General features: G+C 32.3%; 4 protein-coding genes across 4 annotated transcripts in view; 2 read left to right on the top strand and 2 right to left on the bottom strand.

Annotated features, from left to right (window-relative positions):
• LOC105361283 (8-oxo-dGDP phosphatase NUDT18) overlaps positions 1-5,904 on the bottom strand; it is a 9,126-nt gene extending 3,222 nt beyond the window's left edge. Inside the window, exon 1 of the mRNA XM_011498406.1 lies at positions 5,654-5,904. Coding sequence (XP_011496708.1) covers positions 5,654-5,870 — 217 coding nt within the window. The 5' untranslated portion in view covers positions 5,871-5,904. The remainder of the gene's footprint in view (positions 1-5,653) is intronic.
• A 2,952-nt stretch (positions 5,905-8,856) lies between these two features.
• Positions 8,857-13,645, bottom strand: LOC105361632 (uncharacterized). Its single transcript, XM_011498884.1, has 6 exons — positions 13,126-13,645; positions 12,206-12,536; positions 11,554-12,108; positions 9,881-10,339; positions 9,309-9,442; positions 8,857-9,188 (listed from the first exon to the last, which is right to left on the bottom strand). The coding sequence occupies exons 1-6, from the start codon at positions 13,261-13,263 to the stop codon at positions 8,889-8,891; spliced, it is 1,917 nt and encodes a 638-aa protein (XP_011497186.1). The 5' UTR covers positions 13,264-13,645; the 3' UTR covers positions 8,857-8,888.
• Positions 13,646-15,865: 2,220 nt separating this feature from the next.
• On the top strand, positions 15,866-17,527 carry LOC105361282 (tRNA (guanine(37)-N1)-methyltransferase). Its single transcript, XM_011498405.1, has 2 exons — positions 15,866-17,384; positions 17,475-17,527. The coding sequence occupies exon 1, from the start codon at positions 15,920-15,922 to the stop codon at positions 17,315-17,317; it is 1,398 nt and encodes a 465-aa protein (XP_011496707.1). The 5' UTR covers positions 15,866-15,919; the 3' UTR covers positions 17,318-17,384; positions 17,475-17,527.
• A 271-nt stretch (positions 17,528-17,798) lies between these two features.
• Positions 17,799-26,185, top strand: LOC105361281 (FAD synthase). Its single transcript, XM_011498404.1, has 6 exons — positions 17,799-17,976; positions 19,240-19,495; positions 20,972-21,359; positions 23,363-23,504; positions 23,803-24,042; positions 25,604-26,185. Exons 1-6 carry the CDS (start codon positions 17,830-17,832, stop codon positions 25,787-25,789), a joined length of 1,359 nt encoding a protein of 452 aa, XP_011496706.1. The 5' UTR covers positions 17,799-17,829; the 3' UTR covers positions 25,790-26,185.
• The last annotated feature ends 1,014 nt before the right edge of the window (positions 26,186-27,199 follow it).

Below are 27,199 nucleotides of genomic sequence, written 5' to 3'. Positions count from 1 at the left end.
CACCACCACCACCACCACCACCACCACCACCACCACCACCACCACCACCACCACCACCACCACCACCACCACCACCACCACCACCACCACCACCACCACCACCACCACCACCACCACCACCACCACCACCACCACCACCACCACCACCACCACCACCACCACCACCACCACCACCACCACCACCACCACCACCACCACCACCACCACCACCACCACCACCACCACCACCACCACCACCACCACCACCACCACCACCACCACCACCACCACCACCACCACCACCACCACCACCACCACCACCACCACCACCACCACCACCACCACCACCACCACCACCACCACCACCACCACCACCACCACCACCACCACCACCACCACCACCACCACCACCACCACCACCACCACCACCACCACCACCACCACCACCACCACCACCACCACCACCACCACCACCACCACCACCACCACCACCACCACCACCACCACCACCACCACCACCACCACCACCACCACCACCACCACCACCTCGACCACCACTACCGACGAGTCCAGTCGAGCCGAGCCGAGCCGAGCCGAATGGAGCCGAGTCGAGTCGAGGCGAGTTCGCTCGTGACGGGAGGTGGTAGGGACGGTAAGGTGGGAGTGCAGGTGCGGTGCATCGACGACGATCCACCGCTACTGACCGGACATAATTACTGGACTTCTAATAGCTCGTCCTAATCGCGTAATCGCGTGTATCATGGACTTTTATGGGCCAATGTTGGGCTTCCTTTATTATGAGCAGCGAACTCGCGGGTGCGTGGGTGGGTTAATCGACGTTCCCGGCGGCGATAACAATTGCCGATAATACCGAAGCTTGTACGTGCGGAGGTAGGGCTTATGGTAAAAGTCCCTGGACGCGAAGGAAAGTGGCCGTGCGCGCATAAAGTCTTCGTATCGACCGGAAATACGACTTTTTATCGGAAATCGGAAATCGCAAAATGGACTCCGCGGCGAGTTATTAACGAATCAATGGCTGGTATCGTCGGGACGATTTCCAGCGACTGAAAATACAATGTAAATCGAAAGGAGCGATCAATATTTATCAAGACCTTTAAGAGAAGGAGGGCACCTCGCATATGTGAAATAATAGGAAATTTTGTGCTCTATCGGGACCTTTTTTATCTAGCTTTTTCTAACTTTGCGTAGGAACGTAGGAACGAGGACGATGCATTTTTCAGTTTAGAAAATCTTGTAGCGAAAGGTATAGTCGATAAATATGCTCTTTTACCGTGCATAAAAATCACGAGGCCGTGGCTGGTTTGAAAATATAATAATTATAATAATTTTCTAGTTATTAAATAAGAAAAAGTTTGTGCTATTTGATAAATCGTTATGGTTGTTCGGAGAGCTTCTATAGAGATTTGTACAATTCTCTCAAGCGCGCGCGCGCGCGCGCACACACACACATATATATACACGTATATAATATATTCAATTCGTTAGTAGTTATAAAACGCTTTGCCGTGGCAAGTTTTTTCGTCTTCAAATGCTACTTTTTTCTTCTCATTTTTCTTATGAAACACTTCGTATTAAGTATATTTCATTGAAACTGATGGACGAAGGCACTAGAGTTTAATATACTGAAATGTGCACTACTTATGCCATCATCTAGAACGTAAGACATCATTAAATTAAAGAAAAAAGTATTTAATTCAATAGTAGAGTTGATGAAAATACGCATAATTTTAATTATGCTGTAACGCATACATGATTTCTCTATATAAATTTCTTCTTAATTTGTTCGAGTTTCTTGTATATTGAGACTAACGAAAGGCTGGATGCGAGCGGAAATTTCATCTTTCATCAATCGTCATATCAAAATTAATTGGGGTGTGGGGAAGGGAGGGTTATTTAAAAATTTTCATTTATTTCAAATTAGAATAAAAAGTGTCAAATATTAACAAATATGATATCGTCCCTTTCATGTCCAACTGAAATTCTTAAGAGATTTCTTTTATAATAAAATTTATCGATATTTAAAAGTATAACAGAGACGTTTTCATATAAAACAAATAGTAATTCATAACTTATTTTATTACTTATTTTATTGTATTTTTAACGTAAGTATTTTACGATAAAATACAAAGAATAAATTCCAAAGTATATGTGTTTATATATAAAAAAATTAATCGACTACTGATTAGTTATACATACATATATATATATATATATATATATATATATATATATATATATATATATACATATATATATTTAAAATTTCTTTTTACAAGTATATTGCAATTAATTGTTCGCTAATTAACAGTTTACAATTTAATTTTACAAATAAAAATATATATTTATTATTTTATAAGTAAATACAAAATTATCTTGTTATTGACTGCTGCAGTCACTACCTCCTTATCATATCGTAAGACGCACTTTCCTTGTGACGTTAACAGTCATTTTCCCATTTCCTTCGATCATGCCAATTTATACAAAATGTACTTTCCAATGAGTAATATTATATCTTTGTTAGTAAATTATTATCCCGTTTAATAATGGTAAAAATAATTGAAAGTCATGAATATATGATTATATTCATAAATAACACATAATTTCGAATTGCAGTAATCGATAATCGATAACTCCTTTAGTCCGTCTAATTTCTTTTTAAACATAATATACGTAGATCTGTATAAAAGAACCACGCATTTCTAAGTAATAATTCAAAATCGCTAAAAATCTAAAGAATTTTCATCATATTTACAATATGATGCAATTTTAATTCCTAAAATTATAATCACTTGGTTTATTCTTATAGTCATATTAATATATATATATATATATATATATATATATATATACAAATATATTTTGTTTCTTATGAATGTTAAATGTACATTATGATTAATATGGTTCATGGATGCACTTCTTCTCCGTCGATACCAAAGACTAAAATCAGGAAATAAATACATACGAATGCGGTAAATTAGACTGAACAATCAAGGCGAATGCACATTTGTTACGATAAGGCTGATCCAGCTGATTAAAAATTTCTTATTGTTGACGGTAGCGTTTCAACGACGCCGAACTCTTCATCATGAAAACAAAAATACGTTTCTTATAATTTTATCAAAAGGAGAAGACTAATGGATTTATCGATGAGATAATTTTGTGACTTTGTATTCAGGTTTTTCATTGAATTTAAAACTATACCATCCAACAAGTTTCTAACTACAAATTGTCTATCTTATTATTGTAAATATATCGGTTTTGTCCATTTGGTAATTAGTAAATTAGTGGTACGTTAGAACCTAACGAGTTTCTTATTAGATATAAAAATTTTCATCCTATTTATTATTAGTATTTAACGATAGAGTCTCGCTAATCCTCGAGATATCGAAAAAAGAACTTTGCGCCTCTGTAAATAGTGCTCTCGAGCATATATTTTTATTTTCCGCGTCAGTAAGAAAATGTTCAAATTGAAATGTTAATAAACGTAATATTATGAACGTCAATCTGCCTCGACCGTCGAATAATTATCTACAAAGCAATTAAAATAACGAAATTTAAGTAGACTTTAAGGTAAGAAACATGTGACAACGTCTGAAAAACGTCTCTTATGTAACAAGTTTCAAATTGCTTTGATATTTCGGCATTCGGAAGACAAATAGGAAGGAATGCACGAATGTAATAATAAAGTAATTTCATTGTATTATTACAAAAAGGCAAAAAGATAATTTTCTGAATTTTATAAAGCAAATGAGTAATTATTGCGATGATTCATTAGCAATTAAATATTTCTCCCTTTGTGTGACAATCTACCCACTTAGATTTATATATTGCAATTACTGTATAACCTTTCAACTCGACTATTTAGTAAGGTATTATTTAAATAATAAATGCTTTATATTGTCGTTCATAGATTTAATATTAATGAGTTAATATTATTAATGAATAAGCAATCTATTACACTGTTTATAGATATTATAATTTATTTAAATGGCACCTCGCTGACTTCTACCAAAGACAATTATTTTCTTATTTATAAATTTAATGATTATTATTGTAGGAGAGTATTTTATCTCTTTAATAGAACAAAATAAGAATATTTGAGAATTTGTAATGGAATACTTGATTATGTGATTTTTCGTATATACAAAAATGTCAATGGCCGTACCACGTTGGGAAACTGGTTTTCGTTCAATATTCATTCAAAGGCACGTTTTTCTCTTTATTTTTCTCACAAAATTTCTTAATATTAATTGCAATTATCCGTATAATTATAATGTAATTGTTAATTAGCGTAATAAATAGACTGGCAAATAAAGCATAATAAAGTTGATGTCTGAATAGCCTAGGTAAACGATCTTAATCAGCACGCTAAATTTAGAATTAATATTATTAAATTCACAATTGTAATTGTTTTATGTCAAATCATAAATCGCTCTTGCAAATAATCCATAATGAAATTAAGGGAAAAAGTCATCTTAAAACAGAAGCTTCTCTTTCGATAACTAATTTTAAGTATCGATGGACGCGCTTAACACTTGAAGGAACGAGCGTTTAAAAATCACAGGTTTTCAATCACATAATAATACTTTTATCATTTTTATTGATTTATTTTCTTTTCTCTCTCTCTCTCTCTCTCTCTCTCTCTCTCTCTCTATCTCTCTCTCTCTCTATCTTTCGTAATATGTTCTCATTCCTCCTTGTATTTTTAATAATGATATTGAAATACTTTCATATTCACGCACTAGATAATGTGCCTGTATATATGAATTACTAAACTCTTACTAAAGTCTACTTGCAATATATCCTCGACATTTCTGAAAAATATTATCAATTTAATATATTATTTAAATTCTAAAAGAAAAAATAGCGATTCAATATTAATCGTATTAAAATTTAATGAATTATTGCGATATATCTTAATTTTATTTCATTATACTAAATATATACGATAAAATTCTTGAACTTGACAGTTATGCGGAGTCCATTATATATATATATATATATATATATATGGTAAATTTCTTTTAAGATTCCATCTAAGCAGTTAGGTCAGCATTTTTTTCATTCTTCAAATATTTTTAAGTTTTGATGTTCGAAATTTTGAATTCGAGAATGCTCTTCAACTAACAAAAACTTTCGGTGAAGGATAAATTCGAGTAAACGATGAATATTTGAGTTCGTTATAAAATGAGACTTTGCATTGGTTGTAAATTCTCCGGCGAAGCGAATGAATATACCAAGAGTACAACCTGTGCAAAGTCCATTATAATTTTCAAGATGTATCAAATAGACAACTCGAAGGTCTTTATATTTATGAATCAATCAAATATTCTGCTACGAAAGATTTTTTTCAACCTTTGACATTAAAGCTGTAGGGTGTGATATCTCGTTGCCTAAAATAAATCTCAGCATACTTAAATACAGCACAAGTTTCGAATTTGTTAAAACGTCCTTATGCCAGAGATAGTATTGTGGAAGAGATCGTAGCAAAAGCATCCTTTCACCATAAAAACGATTCTCCTTCAAACGGAAGTGATTTGTTCTCCTCTCTCTCTCTCTCTTTCTCCCGCGCCTCTCGCTCCATATCCCTCATGTCTCAAATTAAGGAAACGCTCGGTTGCGCCTCGTCGTGCATCGTCAAGCAAACACTGACCTCGACTCGCTCGTAGTAGCTCATCTCGTCCGCTATAAATTCCAACCTGAGTAATACTCCTGAGCTGTCTCCTCGTGGACCCTCGGCAGTCGTTTGGTGGAGTCGTCGGAACACGCCCTAGCCTCCGCCTCAGGAATTCATAAGGAAGGAACGGTCCTGAGTAACGTGGTGCACGATAATGAGACGATATTCTGCTACGACGGCTTCGTGCACTCATTCCAACTTGTCGGATAAGCGCCTCGTATTGGTGGCGACAAGCGCGAATTATTATTTATCAATTAAAAAGTCGACTTTAATCGAAATAAAATCTCTATAATATCTCTATTTTATAATTGTTCAACGAGTTCTAAAGTTATGATAAAGTCTGCTGGAAAGTGCAAAGATCTCTTAATTTAAATGCAGAGGGAGTTGAAATTTTCTTCACCTCGGCTCCTCTTGCAAATTAGTCCAACTACTTTCTTACTTTTCGTTAATTTTTTTCTTCAAATTCAATAAATCGATCATAATGAAAAATAATATTATCGAGCTATATTATATAATAAATTTATAATAAAATTGCTAAAAATTTGTACGATTTGTATTCAGTAAAAATTAAAATTAATCGATGAAAGTCTAATAAATAATTTCACATTTAGAAACTAGTTTAGTAAAATAAATTATTTGTAAATATCTAATTTCTATATTAAAATAAAAAAATTTTTGTTTTTTACAAAAACATAATATAATAACTGACATTACTAATCTAAAATATTAAATTTTATGTGTAAATGCGTGCGTGCGTGTATGATGATACTTCTATGTTTCGGCTTTCTCTTGGATAATCGTAAATACACTTACTATATTTAAAATTCATTATCAATCATTACGCAAATTTCGCCCTCTCGTTTTATTTATATCAATTTCTTGCTTTTTCAAGAGCGTGGAAAATTTTTCTCTCGTCAACATGTGATTATAAATCTTTTTCTAAAAATTTCATATCATGCACAAACATCACGGACGCGGAGCATATGAAATTACAATAATTTACAATTGGTAATATTACGAATAAGAAAATGATAAACTTCTAATTTATTAAGTATCTTGTCTTGAAAATATAATGATGATGATGATGATGATGATGATGATGATGATGATAATGATAATAATAATAATAATAATAATAATAATAAGTGAAATATAAATTCAAGTAATCAATAATGTTTTATTTATATTATTCATGTGTTACATTTAGTTATATTAATGATTTTACTGCATCAAAAATACTCGCATAAAATCTGTACGATTCGTTGACGAATCGTCGACTTCATTCCTAAAAAGAACATTTATTGAAATCTGAGTCTCCAGACTTTGAACACATCATTATAATACATGAAATTATGGTGGTCCAATCTTCCGCTTTCTTTATAATATTTTTGATTATAATAAATGATTTGACGATGAGGTTACATGACAGTGTATCGATATACCGTTCACTTATTTACCAACAGTCATGCTAATAATGCACATATAAATATAAATAATAAATTGCTTAATGATAAATATATATATATATATATATATATGACACTTTACGATAAAAACTGACGTTGAAATATATGAAATGAGACGGTTCAGGTACACCGTCTAGTGTAGGCCACTTGAATCTAGCTAGTTCCTCTTCTTCTTTTTTTCTTTGTTTAATGGATTTCCAATAGTGATGACTTAATTTATATATTATAAAAAGTGTATGCAAATGTTTGATCTACTTTTCAAAATTTTGTGTCTTATAACGTGTAAATTGCACGACAAAAAAAAAGGAAAAAAAAAAGAAAAAAAAGGAAAAAAAAAAAATTAGAATTAAAATTTAGAACAAATCATAGATCTTAGTTAAGTCTACTGAATTACTTTAAGCTAATTTTTTTTTTTTTTTTTTTTAAATAATAAAGAAATTAACGTTAATTTATGCTGATAGAAATTGAGAAAATATGGTTGCCAACGAAATAACGATATTAAGAAAATATTCCATGACAGTCGTTTACGAATATTTAGGTTATCTTATTATTCAAATAAATAAAAAAAAGTTACAAAGCATAGCTTATTAATATTTTTTAATCATGGGAAAGTCAATATACACAACTGAGTCGGCATAAAATTTAAGATTTTATCGAGCTGCGATATCATTTTTAAGCCATGCTCCAGTTATTAATTTAAATTCATTGTTTTATAGTAAAAATGAAATTTGAAAGTTTTAGACTTAATGAAAAGGCTTGTTTTAAATGGTTTTGTTGATTGTAATGGCCAAAGTACGGTAAAAAGGTGACAATTTCAATAATAAAACGAAGCGTAAAACATAAAATATAGAGTCGCTACGACGGACTTTTACAGAAGTGTCTGTAATTTTAGACTATCAAGAAGAAAAAATCTCTTTAGCCCAATGTTACACCTTAATTCTACAAATAAACCGAAAGGAGACATTTTGATCGAGATGAATTGATAAGTTGAAATTGACTAGTATCATTGCCTCGTAATTCTTATAAACATATGATAAAAATGCTTTGTATAATGGCCGCTGCTGTTCAAGAATCATCGTACAAATTAGTCAAATTAGTACTAATTTGCATTGTACTATAGGTATTATTTCTATATCACTTACAAATGTAATTTAACTATTTAATAATATTGCCAAATATTATGAATAGATAACGGAGAGATAGGAGATAGGAAAATACTATTATTACCTATCTATTTATATGTTTTATTCTGATTCCAATGATTGGTGTTGTTCAATTCAGTTTTTCATCGAGCACAACACGCGCGCTTCTCCTCCATATGATCCTCCATACGATAAACAAATAAATTAGGATAGATCGAAGTATTTTGCATACTTTTATTGAAAAATTTCTCAACTAAATACATCGCACACTGACATGTCTAGCATTAAAAAATAAATAAATGTACAAATAAATAAAATCGATACAGCGACTACGCGTCTTTCACGAAGCTATACAATATAGACAGATACAGAGCGGAACAGAGAGGGCCAGAGAGTGAGGTAAATTGCAGGGGAAAAGAAAAAAAAAAGCGTAAAGAAAAAAAGTAGAGATAAAAGAGAAAAAAGACAGGTGAAGATACATACACAAGTTGGTTGAAAATCGAAGGATTAAAGGTGGAAAAAGCTCATCTCGTCACATTTTTATAAATCGCGCGCGTAAGCTTACGGGTAGGTGGGGGGGGGGGGATCGCGGGCCCCGGTACTTCAGAACACGGCCTCCAGCTTGACGATCTGAACCTTAGAGGTGAGACTCGACTTGTCCTTGCCCTCGGCGACATTATAAGTCGACCTATAACTAATGAGCTCCATGACACCATCCCCGTTGAGATCGGTTATGGCGATGGAGCGCGATTGTCTCGGCAGACTCGGCTGACAATCCAGTCCACGGCACAGCTGCACCACGTCGCTTTGGCTCGCATTCATCACGTGCACCTCCGTGTTATTCACATAGACGATGCTCACGCGCTCCGTGAGGTTCTGCTGGTACACCAGAGAGTCGCTCACCTGCAATCAATCACGTTACTCGCTTTTTACGATAGGCGGCATTAGCTTTTAGCAACATTTTTACCAAGTGCCTCGAGATTATTTATATTATTACTCGGCTACGTGCGATTTCATTCCTACGGTATAATTGAAGATAATTTTCACTGAGACACATTTTTCAATATAATCCGAGTCATCATTGGAATAATCGATTTTATCATCGAGATTCGATTGAGAAAAGAAAAACTGACAACGATTGCCAATGATTACAAATGCTGTGCCCGTCATAAGGAAAAATAAAGGAAAAAAAAAAAAAAAAAGAAAAAGTAAAAAAAAATCAACAACAAGAAAGAAAAAAAAAAGTAGTAATACTAGCAGAAACGTGACAGTCATTTCAATCAGGTTTGTTTGTTCGTTTGTTCGTGACTGTAAAGCTTGATAGCTTATGCCAATTCAAGCGATTCGATAATAAACAATTAAATAAGTTTAAAGGGCTAAAGTTGGCAGCTTATGGTTTTATTTACTTTTATTTAACAATTTAGCAAAAAAAAAAAAAAAAACGTTTCGCATCCATGTTCAATAGCTTAAATATACTATATATAATAATTTTCTCATCCGTCTAATTAGTTTAACAAAATGAGTTCGTGATATAGCATTGGATTTTCCAAATAAAGAACCAGGTGCGGCAACATTGCCCATGACGACCGGTCAACGACAGTTAACGCCGGCACGTACGATCGATCGACAGTGCCCAGGACAATGATAATAGAATCGGTGAGGTACCTTATCATCGATGCCGTCGGCATTGGACGTCCAGTTCCAGAATTTCAAAGCGAAACCCGTGGTGTAAGCCTGGCCCGAGGTATTGAGAATCGCGGGCCTTGTGACGAAGGACGAGGTGCTCAAGTGGTCCCAAATGCGACTCTCGTTGCCGTCTGGACGTCGGAGGGTCAGGTTGACAGTCGTCCGACAGTCCTCGCTAGGACAATTGTCGCCGGCGACGTTGCGCACATAGAGTCGATGATGGGGCGTCAGGTCCCAGATGTCGGCCGTTGTCCGATTGGGGTAGTTTGCTGTCGGCGGAGGCCTCGTCAGACTTCCTGGTCTGCGACGCCCTTGAGGTAGATTCAAGCTCTCGACGAAGCTCTTTAGGGACATCGTCTGTGCCGAGTCTGGGGGAGGGGGAGGGGAAATAATGATAATGACAGAATAAAGGGCCGCTCGTATTAATCGAAGCAGCGATTTGAAGGAGCGCGACCCAATCCAAGATTGTTCTTTTTTGTTTTTGTTTTTGTTTTTATCATTTAGCGTAATTTTGCAAGACTTATAATTAGTTAATAGAGGGGATGGAAGAGCATGGCTTGTCAAAAAAAAAAAAAAAAAAAAAAAAAAAAAAAAAAAAAAAAAAAAAAAAAAAAGGACATAATGAATGCGATCAACGTTTCACAGTTCTGGATAATTATTAACATTAGATATTAACGGAGCTTACTTAGTGCAATTTTACTCATATCTTCTGGGACACGTTTTCCCTATTCAATAAATAATTATCTCTTTAAAAATTAATATTACCTATTGCTTTGTTATGTAATGCTGTGTTAATGTTAAACTAATTGACCTTTTGATTTTTATTCAATGGACTTTTTTAATGGAATATTATTGTTAAATTATGTGCAATTGTCTTGAAGAAAAAGAAGAAAATTTACAATATTTACAATTTAGTATGATGACTATTTGAATTGTTATTTCGGATCAATCAAACTACGCTTAAAGACTGTTTTTTTTTTTTTTTTTTTTAAACCTTTTAAAGCTATTATTGTATTGTTTATCTGTATTGTAGGACGAGATCAAACGAGACTAAAGATTTTTTTCTGATTATATTTTGTAAATCAAACGTACGCGAGCGACTATTTTTACACTTATGCGCTATTTCTGTCTTTATAATGTATTTAGAGATTTTATTATTTTAATATTTACATTTCTATGCCTTTTGCTGACACCGAAGTTTTTCTCTTTAAAAGCCATTTAATACCCCCTCCCTTTGAAACCAATTTTAACGATAATAAACTCTTGATGGCAAAAAAATTGGGATTTCTTAAAATGTGATTTGATTATAAGAATAAAAAAATTTTCTTTTTCTTTTTTGCCATTTATTGCTTGGAAAATCAATCGAATATGAAAATTTAGAATTAATTAATTTACAAACTCTGTGAGTACGAGGCCTTGAAAGCTAATTAATTCATTTGTTTCTCAATGTAATAATTACGAAAACGAATGATATTAAACGTAAGATAAATTGACATTCGAATGGCATGCATTTTATTATATTTATCATTGTAAAGCCAAAATCGTGTTTTAATAATATTAGGACATAGAGAAAGAAACTTACAGTTTTTATTTGCATTATAGCAGATGTAAGATAGAAGAAAGGACGAATCAATACTGTTTAATGTAACAGATTCACAGTTAGGAATGTCCCGTCGACCTAGCAATTTTCCTCCTTTTCCAGTTAAAATTACAAGATTTTGACTAGAATTTGCAATCTCAATGCTAAGAAGATCATTAATTCCATCAGAATCTAGATCAGAAAGTAGCAAAGGTAGATTGGAATAAGTGTACACTTCAGAGTTCCAATGAATAGTTCCAGCAATTGGTTCAATGCTAACTAAAAGACCACCCTGACCAGATACAAGACAATCTGGCTTTCCAGATGCATCGGTATCGAGTATTTCACAGTTGATATCCGTGGGTAATCGTTTTAAGACTACCCACCACAAAGGCTTTCCATCCGTCGCCTGCATAGACAACACCGCACCTCCTTCAGGAGGAATTTGTTGCTTTCTAGCTGCGTCTTTTGACCCTATATCGCCAAATTGCTGACCTCTAAGGAGAAATATAAGATTGTACGGGCTGCCTCGAATCACTGTAATTTTTCCATGTAATTCTGAAACAAGTTCAATCTTATTATATTGACCGACACTAGGATATATAATATTTACAATAAAAATGATTATACATGTTTGGGATTTCAAATTACTTACCAATTCCCTCCAATGTTTTATCCCATGATACCGAAGTTTTTGGTTCTGGCACAGATAGGCATATCGAGGAATTATCACACGGTAGTATATATAAAAAAACTAATATTGTCAGTATACACAGTAATACAGATGCAACTAAGCAGAATCTTCGAAATGGTGACATATCATGCCTTTTCCAAAGATCGTCATGGTTTTGTCCATCTAGCACCATTATTGGAATATTATCATTACTATAGCCAAATGAATTTCTTCCATTTCTGGTTCTGTTTGCAAAATTCTTTGTTTCGTCTAAGGGATAAAATCTTCCATTTTGACAAATTGTTGTTGTATCCTAATAGGAGAGGATATTAGATTAAGATTAATATCGAGGTTTAACAATTGCAATAGATCGATTGTCCTTATTTTGTAATATATAATACAATTTATTTGTAATATATTTATAATTTATTAAGTTATACAAAATTTATATCATTCCCGCGTAACAGTATTTTTCCTTAAAATAGAGACATTTGCCAAATGTTATATGAACGCGAAAGTTGTAAATTGGTAAAAAGTTGTAAAATTGATTGATTACGTTTATTATTAATTCATAAATATAATCATTATATATTATATTATATTATTATTATATACTACTTTGAAATTACTAATATAAGTAAATCTACTAATTTTAAAAGGTATACAGGAATATTGATTGCGACAAAAATATTTGTTATTAAGAATAAGAAAGAGTTGTTAGAACGAATTTATCAGCAATGTGTCATTGAAAAACGAATTGTTTTTAATATAATTAATAATGCGCACAATATGCCCAAGGTCTTGAGAAAAATTATAGCGAAGAAAGATGCATTTGAAATTTGAAATGCATTCACGAATTAGCAATATAAAAAATGTTCATAAGAAAAAATAAAATTACTGACACTTATTCTCGATTGATCGTCGTCCTTGGAGGCAGAATCTACGTGGTGATGATGCTCATCGTCGTCATCCTCAGTGTCGGTATTACTAATACTCTGGGGTAGAGGCGCATAACCTTTGACATTCGGCTCACCCGACATTATGCGTATAATTAATCACAGGCTTAATATCAATGAAAATTACGAAGAAAATAGTTATACGTTTAATTAAGCGTTGGAAAACTCGTCCCTCAGCATTTCGTCTCGTTGCGCTTTTATAACTTTTAGAATTTTATAATTCTCTTTTACGCAGGGATAAAAATCCAATAATTGTGAGATGACGCGCGTTACACAAATCTTGACATATATAATGCAATTATAATCAGATGATAATTACACTTGAAGTGGTCGTCGAGCGCAAAGTATCGAAAGTTGAAGTCGAACGATGTTTATTTTATCCTTTATGGTTACGTTATCTGTTCGCTCAAGTTCTTTGAGCTTAGAATTGCATCCGATGCAGCCGCAATAATTGAAAACGATGCTAAATTGATAATTGGTATATATAGGTGTTATTTTACAAATAAACGATAGAAAATTCACGTTCGGTCGTTTAATTTTATTTAAGTGTAGAAGATATTTTGGGGTAAAATCATTTCTACATTATAATCCGTCGATTAATAAATCGAGAACTCTTTAAGCCTTTAATACTTTTTAAATTCTGAATTATAATTTAATTTATCTCGGATGCCTCATCAATATCTAATACTTTTTTTTTTCCATCGACGTATCATCTTTATTGATTTCTGCAATTTGTCGTTTATCGATCTTAAACAATCTAAAGATAATGCCATAATTATTATAATTTACAACGCTCATATTCTCTTCGATACGTTCCAATAAACCTACTCGCTTAATATTATTCGTAGGATACTACGAATATTAATAATATAATTTATTTGTTGAGCATTAATTGCTTTCGAATGTACGCGAGATAGAAAAAGTAAGACGGAGAATGAAAATATCATATTCAATTATTTGTGCAACAAACAATGAATTTGTAATTCTTCGTTTAATTATCTCCGTTAGACGTTTGAACGACACTGGTTAGTTATACGACCAAACATTATTCTTTATCTCTAATTATCGATGGAAAAACAATACAACACTGATTCTCTATTACAAAAAAAGAAAAGAAAATAAAAAAACGATTTGGAATATGTTTGATTGAGTTTAAAACATTTGTTATTTTATAATGTTGTCGATTGCGGGGAAAAGGATAATTTGAATGCAGAAGTATCGGATGCATCATATATTTTTAATGCAGAGGCATCATTTAGTATAATAAAATTATGCTTATAGATTATTTTGATTTCATTAATTGTATGAAAATAGTTGAATAGATCATCCCTTATTAAGTGGAATAAATTAATTATAAGAACTAACGAAACAGAAATTTTACAATTATTTAATCTCATAAATTAAGAATTATAAATTAGACATTTTATTGATTATATTATCATTATTGCCGTATTACATGTATGCATAGGCAGTATATTAATCATATTATGTAAACTAATTTTATCAATTGTATAAACTTTGGATTATTATTATTTTACGATCGAGCTATTGATCGAATTAAGTTTGATCCGGCGTAATTGTTTTATAAACACATAACTAAATAGTTATATTTCAGTTCAGACATTTGTCAACGAAAGTTGCATTACATTGCCATTCACCATTGTATTTTATTGATGCATTTATTTATTTATTGATGTATTTATTTATTTATTTATTTATTTATTTATTTATATAAATTACGTAACGCCAATAGTTATATAAAAGCACTTTTGTATTAGACATATAATAAAGGGGGACACGCCGACGTGCTTAATGTTTGTATAATTTTAAAGTTTGTCGTCCAAGCACAGTTGCAACATATTACTCGTAAATCTGAAAAACAGCAAAGTTCACACTATTTGTAATAAATAAGGCTTGACTAGACATTTGGTCCTTATCAAGTATTTAACGTTAATCTAACGAACAATAATAAAATTAAAGCGAAGATCATAATATCATATTGCTAAAGCATCTTGAAAAGGTAATTTATGGTTTACTTTTAACGATATTAGTAAAAATATTATTTACTCACTATTTTGTTAAATTGAATATTTTTATGGATACATTACCATGAGGTACGTGTGCTGTAGGTTATGAGAGAATATACCGAATTTTATATATTAATCATTATGACCATATATTATATTACTTCAAGTTAATTGCCATGTTTAAATAAATAAATTTACAATTAATATTCTTTCAAATAGGTTTAATAGGTTTAATTTCAAAATGTTAATAATATAAAATTATGAAGAATTTAAATATTGCGATTTGTCTAAATAAAATACATAAAGGAATACACGACTTAATTGTACATTGAATAATATTTACTTATTGGTAAAATAACATAAATATACATTTAATCTTTAAGGTACAAATTTAAAATAATTTAATTATAATCGATGTCTTGTAGCGCATAATATATAAAATTGTCGCTTATTCTTAACTGATTAATATATTTTTGTTTTACATTTGATTTTATGAAAATGATTTATTTTCTCATTTTCTTCCATTGAGCAAAATAATATAATCCAATTCAATACATATTTTATTCTAAATTTAAGTTAGTACTTTTATGCATGTGTGCTTATATGTGTATATATATATATATAATGAAATCTCTCATAACTCTATAAGTACGCTTACGTATATTACAAAGCTTGAACTCTTGTTCAAGGCCAAGTTGATCCATCCGGCACATATGATTGGATCCAGAATAGTGCAGTTGAATATTCATCTTTCGAAAGTCCAATTTAATTTTTATCACCAGACCTCGATGGCTTCCTTGCTGGTTCCTCCAACTTCTATACGTGGAAAAAATTCATTGGATTACGAAGCATTTAATATAACATTAAAAAACATACCCTGTGTAGTTTTAGCAGATCAATATTTAAGGCAATTTATTAATAAGCTACGACCATTTTTCTTAAAGTTTCGTAGTTTTAAGTCGGTTCAGTCTTTGGAAACTATCGACGGCCAATATATCGTTTATTTAGACCCACGCAAAATAAAAAATGTCACAGATGTTCTTAAAAAAGAAATACTTTGGAATAAACTGTATAAAGAAGTTGAATTAAAATTATCTTATATTAATTGGCAGCCTCACGAAGTTCTTAATGCTATTTTACCTGAAGATATCGAGGTGCCGACATCGTTTAGTCAAGTTGGACACATCATTCACTTAAATCTCCGCAATGAACAATTACCGTACAAAAATGTAATAGGTCAAGTTTATCTTGATAAAATTCCTAACGTCAAAACAGTAGTAAACAAGGTAAATATCATTGACAATGTATATAGGAATTTTGCAATGGAAATTTTGGCTGGCGAACAAAATACAATGGTGTCTGTTAAAGAAAATGGTTGTATTTATCATTTTGACTTCTCTAAAGTGTATTGGAATCCAAGGCTAGGTACAGAGCATTTTGCTTTAGTAAATTTTATGAAAAAAGGGGATGTACTTTACGATATATTTGCCGGTGTAGGTCCATTTGCCGTTCCATCCGCTCGCAAAGGCATTAGAGTTTTAGCAAATGATCTAAATCCAGAATCTTACAAATGGTTGGTTAAGAATGCGCAAGTAAATAAAGTAACGGATTTATTAATGGCTTTTAATAAAGATGGGCGAGAATTTTTGAAGGTGGATGTCAAAAAAGATATTGTAGAGAGAAGAGAAAAAAATGATAACGGCTCAGAGCATATAGTAATGAATTTGCCGGCCCTCGCAGTCGAATTTTTAGACGTCTTTGAGAATTGGTTGAGTAGCGAGGAAATAGATAAAGTTTGCTTAAATCCTCCAGTGGTGCACGTCTACTGCTTCATTAAAGCTAGTAAGAGCGATGATTTTTATGCTTTAGCTAAACTATATATCGAGAAAAAACTTGGGTATAACCTTCCCTCCGAGTCTTTGCTAAATATTCATCAAGTGAGAAACATAGCGTCAAATAAAGAGATGATGCGGGTATCTTTCTTGTTGACCAAAAATATGTTGAAAGAGGAGCCAGCAATGAAAAAATTGAAACATGTGAATGATAATGATGATGATAATTTTTTAGGAAATAATGGGGAAGAACAAGAACAAGATAAAGAATGTATTTAAGGTTTCGGGCCCTCGCTCTCAAAGAGCTAAGGCAAAAGCTAAGAAGGTGAAGACTGCTCTAAAGAAAGTAAGTGTCCCCGACATAACCAATGGAACAAATGTACCGAACCTCAGAATAACCATTGTTTTAATATTATGGGCATCTTTATTTGCCTAGTTGGATCTTGGACAGGGAAGTAAGTTGAATAAGGAAAAGACTATTCTCATAAATAAGCAGTTGGTGGAACTTAGCAAAGAAGTGCATCAGCCAGCGAGTAAAAAAAAGGCAGCTGCCTCGAAAGCATTACCTATCAAGTCAGTAGAGCCTCTGAGTGGACCATCGAAAGAACAAGCTACAAAACTTATTGAAAATTTAAATATTTGATATTGATTGCATTGGAATATAAATTATTATGTATAAAGTTACTTTGTAAAATAAATGTAAATACATTACATGACGTCAACAGATTTTTCTTTTTTCAAACCCAAGGTACCGTGTAAAGTAAGCTCGAAGCTTTAAACCAACTGCGAACATGGCAGATGAACAAATAGCATCATTAATAATTATCGGTGATGAGATACTACGTGGACGAGTTCAAGATGCCAATACTATATATTTAGCAAAAAATCTGGAAGCTAAGGGCATCAAAATTCAAAAAGTTGTTATTATTCCAGATGAGGTAATATTCTCGATTTAGCGATCGAAGACTTAATTTATACATATAACATTTACGTGCCCATTAAATCTATTAGATATGATGATTTTAAAGGATAATGAGATAAAGGTCACTGCTGCATAATATTGCTAAAATAATCTTTAATCTGAAATAATTTTTACATCAAATTTCAATGGGTATAATCGACAAAGTAAAGTAATACATAAAATTAAAATATTATTCGGACAATCAAAGTATTTTTATGAATCGTATTACCTTTCAGAAGTAAAACGACTTTTTAATTCAAAGTCCGTAGAAGAAACAAATTTTTTGGACCTTCCTCTTTCTTCCATCTACACTTTTAATTAGTCTAATTAGTCTAATTAGTTCGGTGTGTATTTTTGTGTGTTTAACAATGCTCTTAAAATTATAAAAATCTTTTGAATTTTAAATATTTCCTCTTTTAACATTGTTGAAAATTAATTTAATGGGTTCGTTAGTTTGTGAAGTGATGGCCCAAATACCCGAACCGATAATGTGACGTCATTAAATCTTTAATGCATAATGCATAATAAATTTAAATTTATATATTCTTTATAATCTCAATTGGTGATTTGACCCGAGTGAGAGAAATAATGTGGAATTATTTAGAAAAGAGTTTATTGCTAGTAGTAGGGCGGAAAATTTTATTTTTTATTTTAGAAAGAAAAACATTTAACGCGGCCCTTACATTTATGAACATAATTAGAATCGTAATTATTAATCTTAATGTTTGCTGATGAATTTACAATTAAATAGCGCATTTTAATAAATAGTTTACTTATTGAATGGACATTTTAAAAGTTCGAAACAAAGATGAAAAATTTATTAACAATTATTTACAAGCCATGTTATTTTCTTATAAAAGTAAAAATACGATGTCAAAATATTATGTGGGAAATGAATTTTAATGGCAAATATTTTATAATACAACTAATTCAATGTCGTATTTCATATATATTTTAGAAAATATTTTAAACTATAAGAAGCATTGAGAAATTGTTAGTTCGAGGGCCTCGGGAATTTTAAGCCGAGCAACGACTTATTCGACTGATCTTAAATTAAAGTTTGAATATAAAAAACAATTATATAGCATCGAATAGATTAAGTGAAAAAAAAAAAAACAAAAAAAAAATTTTTTTTTTATAATTTATAATTTATAAAGATATGCATGAGCATTTAGTAAATCTATACATTTATCAATAAGCAATAACTAATTAATTATTTTGAATTTGCTGTTGGTATCAGATTGATATTATCTCAAAAGAAGTCGCGGAAGCGTCTAAAAAATACACGATAGTCTTCACTTCCGGCGGGGTAGGGCCTACGCACGATGATTTAACTTACCAGGGAGTTGCTAAGGGTCTTGGATTGGCCCTCAAGGAAAACAAGATTCTTCTCAATAAACTGTCGCTACTATTTCCAAATAAGCCCGAATCCCGGCGTCTTGCTCTCGTCCCAAATCCCTGTGAACTCATTGACATTGCATCGAATGATTCGGATGGTAAAATCTGTTTAAACGTAATTTTAATTTTTCTATTTATATTCTTTATACATATACGTATTTATATGTACCAGCTACTTGAAATAAATTTTTTAATATTGCCGGTTATCAAAATATTTAATAGTACAGATGCTGCTAGATTACAAATAAGTATTTGTATTGAAAAAGGGCGATACGTCATCGATTAATCAAGTAAACTTTAAATCCTAGTCACTTGAGAGTATGGTGATAGGAAATATTTTAAAAGAAAGTTCTCTCCTATATGGAACGCACGATATTAAAGTGTCACACGGTCATTGACTCGTGTAAAATTGTGAAATTTACATAAATCAATATTTAATACTATTTCAAAATATTATTAACAATCAACAAAGTTTTCTAATGATATGAACAAAAATCCAATCTTTAAAGGACATAATTTATAATTGATCTCGCAACAACTCTCTAAGACAGCGCGTTAAAAAAAATAAATTTATAATTTTCTATATTCTTTTAAATATTTTATTCACGACCGTTGTTATTTCTACAAATATAATTTTACAACAATTTATAAAAATAGCACATATAATTACAATTCTAATTCGTAACGTATTCTAATTCCTAAGCGCAGATCATTTATTAAGATCTATTTATCTTTAAACAGGACGCTATTTGCACTTTGCCGTAGTTACACTTCTCTACTATTCTATATAATTGGTTTTTAATTTTTATAATTTATTAATGAAATGCATTTGATATTTAATCTTAAATGTATAAGAAATACGGAGAATGACAGTCTAGCATGAAATTTCGAAGTAAATGGAATTCTTAACGGAGAATTACAAGTTTCGTAATAAGTATTTCACATACCCGATTACAGATGTCACGTGAGCGTTAACAGTCATAAAATACCGTGAACCAATTAAGCAATTTACATTTTTCCGATTATAGTGGAAATCATATTTTTAGTCTCTACAATAAGTATTTCAATGTGTAAAACGATCGATAAATACTCGTTTCTTTACGCGTACGCGCGCACGTGCACCAATGCAATTATTCTCAATACGACGTCAGATTTACAGTAGATAAGGTTTAAGTGTCGGCGGCCCATCCTTACCAAACTACATCATACTACATTCTTTACTTAATATTGAGAAATAAAATTCATATTGGGATCGTAACGTGTCGTTTGGTCTTATTCAAACTCGCCACGTCGACGTCAAAGTTAATTGACGCGCGCCCCTTACGAAACGCGCACTCGACATGGCGCAAACCATATTGAAAAATTCGAAATGTAAGAGCACGGCACAAGCCATCCATCAAGTTTTACGCGATAGCCAATAATTATAAACGGAGTCACGAGCCTGACCGGGCGGCTAATCGAAGCCGCCCGCTCGCTCCAATTCGATTGCATTCGCGCGCGAGCCTCGAGAGCCGGCGCATCTCCACCATTGTGCCCAGTTAAGTCCTTGACTCGACTCGACCCGACATCCGCAGCCGGCTACGTCCTGGTGAAGGCCCGCAACGTATTTGTGCTGCCGGGCTCGCCGCGTTACTTCCGAAGGGCCGCGGAGGCGGCGCTCGCCACCCTGGAGTCAGGCGGGCAACTCTACACCGAGAGCCTCGAGATCGAGCTCGACGAGTTTGCGCTCGCCGAGCCCCTCGAAACCGAGGCCCGGCGCTGGCGGGACACCGTCACCATCGGCAGTTATCCACAGCGGCATGGACCGAGGCCGAGGACGCGACTGGATTTTGTCGCGCGGTGCCCCGAGGCCCTCGCCCAGGCGAAGGCCAGCGTAATCGAGGCCCTGCCGGAGGAGGCGCGACCCGGGCCGACCGTTCACCTGCGCGCAGCGCTCGACGTCCTCGAGCAGTGCTACGCCAAGTGAGTATTACGGACGGGTGGAAGGGGGCCGGCTACGTTTTTTTTTTCTCTCAAGGTGGCAGTTCTCTCTCACTGCCACATCGCCATGCTTTATTCATGGATTATCGATTTTTACGGAACATTGGCTTAGAAAATACTCCAAACTAATTCAACGGATGGAGAAATTACTCGCCGTTTTCACGGGGTTCTGTGCTAACCGCGAATAATAACGTTGAGAATTGAGGCGAATTGACGCTATTATCCACAATAGAATTAATCGATTAATTGGATGGTCCACTATAAACGTACCGATTTCTTATCAATGAACAACAGCATTGGAAGCGTATTCTTATTTTCCTAGTTTATTTTTATAGTTGAGCGCGCTTGTCCATTATCATGCTTTGTAGATAAAAGCGACAACAATAATGACAATACGCAACCTTATTTAACGTAATTTACTTTGACAATAATAATTATGCATGAATATCCTTTACATTTTTTTTTTTTTTTTTTTTTTGACGACCAGCTCACGATTAGAATATCATTGAGAGCTAAGAGTCCAGACAATTTTAGTCCATCTAATGAATATTCGAGAGATTCGCCGGATTCTCACTTTCTTTAGAAAATGTACAGGTCCATCCTATCGTTATCAAGTTTTTATTACGATTAATAAAATCGTATATCGATGTCCAAATAGCGGGAACAAAGCAGCTGCCTGAAAGGATATCATTTATTTTACTTGAATGATTCGATTCTTCATACACTTGGTAATTTAATAAAAGCAGATAGCCATTTTGTAATACATATAAAATTTTACATATAAAATATATAATAATACATAATATTTATGAAAAATCTTATGCATATAATACTTTCTGATTATCTGTAATAATCAAATTAATCGTTATGTTATTAGTAGACGAGAAAAATAAACAATAAATTTTTATTGATTCATTTCTATAAATATATCGTTATGATATTTTAATGAGAGAATCTAGTGGGCAAAGGAACGATAAATGAAAAAATATGTATTTATGAGCGTGTAAGTTATAGATTGTGCAATATTGTTTTACCATCTCGGAAACAGTTTGTAAATAAAAACCTAAAAATATTGATAAAACTTGCATTGAGCAAGCAATGTACACATAATTTTGTGGTAAAGTAATTTTTATAATTGTATTTTATAATAATACATAACCATAACATATTAATAATATGTATATTATTAATATTATTATTTAACGATACACGTACAATGAATTGGAGCAATTAACAGCGTAAATATTTTCAAACACTTACATTGGACTGATTAATTTATCTTTACTCTGTAGCAATAATGGCAAATACATACTCGAAGTCAATAACTCACATTAGTTGAATATGATTCAGAATATTGCAAATGCATATATTTATTACAGTTCATTAATTTAGTATATAATCTACATATCTTACACATATAAGATACATAATCTAGGCGTGAACATTGATTTGTATTTAATGATAGGTATTTGTATAAGAAATTTATTTGATTATGTGGAAGTATTATGGAAGACTAATGATTTATAGAATTTTTCTTGTAATGTAAAAGTCTCGTTTTCACTACTGATATTAGTAATTTGAAATTTGTTTTTTTTTTTTTTTTTTTGCTTACGATAAAACATTTAATACGAAACTTTATTTGAAAATTTTTTTTTTTTTTTTTTTTTTCATATCATATCTTTTGATACGCGAATAATACACTTCGCTTTCACCGAATTACATTACTTGAAAACAACTATTTTACTTATATTCTTTTAACATTAGTATTTAAACTCTACTCTTCAAGTACACATTTATATTATTAATAGAGTGAAATATTATAAATGGCAAGCCTTTTGACGCTTATAGTAATTCTGGATAAATAACAAGTTCTAGGTAGAACGATCGTCGAGCATTTGTGTGACGTTTTCTTATCAACTAGACATTTCATTTAATTTTTAATAAAATAATCTGTCAAAGCATAAAGCTTATTAATTTATTGTTAGGTACAAAGCTAACGAAGTATTTCTAAGCTTTAATGGAGGCAAGGACTGCACTGTCGTACTTCATTTGGTTATTACGTTTGCCCGGCTACGAGGATACGATCCTCCTCTATGTTTATACGTAACTGGCGATGCATTCCCCGAGGTTCGTATGCTCCATTTAATTGCATAAATTTCCTTAATTGGTCGTTAAAATTGCTACTCCCACTCCACCAATATAATAATAATATACAAATATAAATAAAAACATACAAATATATATATATATATATATATATATATATAGTATAATATAAAATAATAATAAACAAAAGCGTTAAAGCGTTAAATGTCCACTTGAACGAATCGTTTCAAAACCAATTGGTCGTCAATTTCGATGCAACGTCCTGTAATTTCAAGGGATTTTCAAACCTATGGTAATGCATTGGAACAAATCATCATAGGTGGACGAATTCGTGAGAAACACGGCCAACAATTACAGGCTGAAGATGGTACGTAAGAGCGGATCTATAAAGCAGGCTCTAGCGGCATTACTCGAGGAGTATCCTAAGCTGGCGGCTTGCTTGCTGGGTACGAGGAAGGCCGACCCTGGGGCTCAGTGCCTGGAGTCGTTCGCCCCGACTGATCCAGGCTGGCCTGAGATCATGCGAGTCAGTCCCATCATCGATTGGAATTATAAACAGGTACTTTTCTCTTTTCCCACTGAATTACACAATTGAAAGCCGAACATTGCCAATAATCTTTTTAAATCGTTGCTTTCACAAGCGTATTTCAACACTTATGTAATTGGATTGTTAGCCTAGCGATTCCATAGCAACAAAGCAGCATTGTACGTCTAGCTGTATTTAATTTATTAAAAAGAAAGATAAAAAGAGCTTTAATATGCTTTAATATAAAGCTCCATTTAATATATGATATTGTAAGGCATAAATCAAATGTAATATTCTTGACAGTTTTAGTATCTCATTAGACATATAACTCTTTTCACCATTTTATTATTCCCAATCCCACAGACTGTATTAGATACGCTATGAAAATGAATTTTTAAACCTCTAACTCAATGGACAATGGACGTTTATAAAATGAAAAGAAAAAAAAAAGAAAAAAAATAAGTTGTACATAGAATTTTTTTCTTCATAATATTAAATTTAAAGCTATACGTTGCATCATTAAACATTATTAATAGTCAATAGAAATAATATTAAATTTTCATTTTATGTTTATACGATAAATCGACACTATACAACATGAGTAATACTTTTCAAGTAACACATTGATAGTTTCGATAAACGACGTATTACATCACTGAAAATTTATCTAAAAATTTATCAGAAAATTAATGTGGCATATATCTTACAATATTATCGTTATTAAATATATATATATATATATATATATATATATATATGTGTGTGTTTTATTATATTAATTATAATTATATACAATGTATGTAATTGATATTGAAAAGTTAATTAGAATTTGAAAAATCTTTAGTGTTGATATTAGTATTTAATTATATTTGAGTGATTGTAATTGTAAAAAGGTTTAAGAAATAAAAAAAAAAAAAAAGAAAAAAAAAAGAAAAAGAAAAGATAATATTCAAAATATACGTCAATCGAAAGAAAAATATTAGATTAAAAATTTATGATTAATAATAATAATTTAAACGACAAGCGAATTACATAATTTCATACACGTACGAATATAGTTTTAAAACATTTTTTTATAATTAAACAGTTAATATGATTTTTGTATAAATAAATATAATATAAACAAACGTTTATAGAGTTCGTTCGATGAAACGGGGTAGCAAAGGTTTATTTACATAAGCCGATTAACATTAAACTTCATATAAAAGTCTTGGAATAACTGATTACGAATGTGACATAAAATTACAATTACTTACTAAACAAATAATAACACATTACTTATTATATAATCGAGGGTGATGGCCGAGCAAGGAGGTACGATATCAACCGTCAATTTCAATAGTAAAAATCCTTTTTAACCACTCATTGTTACAATCACTATTGGTGTGCGACTTGAATCCTAATGAATAATTATATAGGGCTTACAAGCGAAGGAGCTGCAAATCATTTAAGCGTATGCCAATAATCACATTTTCGAGAACACTCATACAATGGAACAAATACACATTTCAGCAATAAATCAACCTCAAAAACGATTATTTGAGAAAAATGAGAAATCCAATATTCGACAAAATAAATCGGACATTTATCACAGGTCTGGGACTACCTTCTGCGAAACAATGTCTCTTACTGTTCGCTGTATGACGAGGGCTACACGAGCCTCGGGGTCAGGGAGACGACGACCCGGAACCCTCTGCTGAAGCACCCGAGCGAGCCCAATAAATATTTGCCGGCTCACACTCTCGTCGACGACTCGACGGAACGCCAGGGTAGAGAGTAGCTCCATGGAACTCTTAACAGCATCTTCCCAAATTGGATTATTTGCTTGGATAGAACAAGCGCAATGGAGATAACGATAGTGTGAATGTTCAAAGTCTTGTATTTGAAATATGAAATATGGGAGTAGTGTCGGGATGGTAGCGTTTATTAACAATTTAATTCGATAGATTAACGGCTCTGCGAATGAAAAGCTTACGAGCATTAATCGGTTACCTTCTTCCTTGTCGCATTTTATTGTTTTCAGGATGTCGTTACTTTTAATTTGGTAGACAAGATTGCTAATATCGTACGGAATTGTAATGTCATTGCAATCTCTACCCTTCTAAATTAATTAATTTCTCCTCGATTAAACTATCATTTGAAAATATATTTTATATTTATATGGCCTAAAAGTATCGTTTAATCTGCAAATATTGCGTAAAGATGATAAAGTTAATAAACTCAATATTTAATAATGAGTTTAGCTCTTCGTTTCAAATCATAGATTAATTAATACGTATATTTATGTTTATTTATGTAAATTCAATTCGTGATTATTCAAAGTTTGAATTAGAATCGAATGAAGCGTGATAAAAATTGCTTTTCGATTTCTTATTGCCCGTAGTCGACGAAAGATAAGCTTTGCTCGCTTCAAAATGCGATAGTGAATAAGTAATGTACCGATACCAGTGGCACTTAACCAGTCGCATTAAATTACATTTATCGATCTGCTTTTCTTTAACACAAACAGTACAGTCAATAAATTAGTTGATTTTACATAAAATGTTAAATAGCAATATTAAAATAATATTTTGCTCGCTATAATGTGATTAGCAGGATTGAGATGGATAACAATGTACAAATCCAAAGTGTACGAAAGAGAGATGAAAGATCGATCGTCTGTTTAATCGTAAGCGCGTGGTAAGGTACTCGATGTAGTTTCTTGCTCATTTGCATTTTGCTCGCAAAACCTCAAGGGTCGATCACATCTCAAGAAGGTCAATAAACTAAGGAAATTGTAAGTGCGGGAGAATGTGGTGGCTAGGAGAGTAGCGAGTATGAAGTTATATTATCACCGTTTATTATATAAGAAAACGATTACCCTTTATGGGGAAACGTGGAGTTATTTGACTCAAGTGAGTGAAATGCGTCGTATTTGCGCTTTGACAGCTAAGTATAATTATAAAAATAAAGAATTGGTGACAAACGATGCTCTCTCTTATAAACTAATAATATTTGTTACATTCTTAATCGATTGTCACTTAATCTGTCAACGTTATTAAATAAATTCAAAGTATTCTTTTATTCTTGTCAAAATGAACTTTTTCGCATATGCATATATCATTCAATTACTTTAAGTATTTAATGTAAATTTGGTAAAATTTAGAACACTGCTTCGTAAGAACAATAATACATAAGAGAATAACTATAT

Source organism: Ceratosolen solmsi, unplaced genomic scaffold (genome assembly GCF_000503995.2).
Source record: "Ceratosolen solmsi marchali unplaced genomic scaffold, CerSol_1.0 scaffold30, whole genome shotgun sequence".
NCBI classification, from domain to species: domain Eukaryota; kingdom Metazoa; phylum Arthropoda; class Insecta; order Hymenoptera; family Agaonidae; genus Ceratosolen; species Ceratosolen solmsi.
Note: the sequence above shows the minus strand (reverse complement) of the source record. Positions and strands in the feature narration are given on the sequence as shown.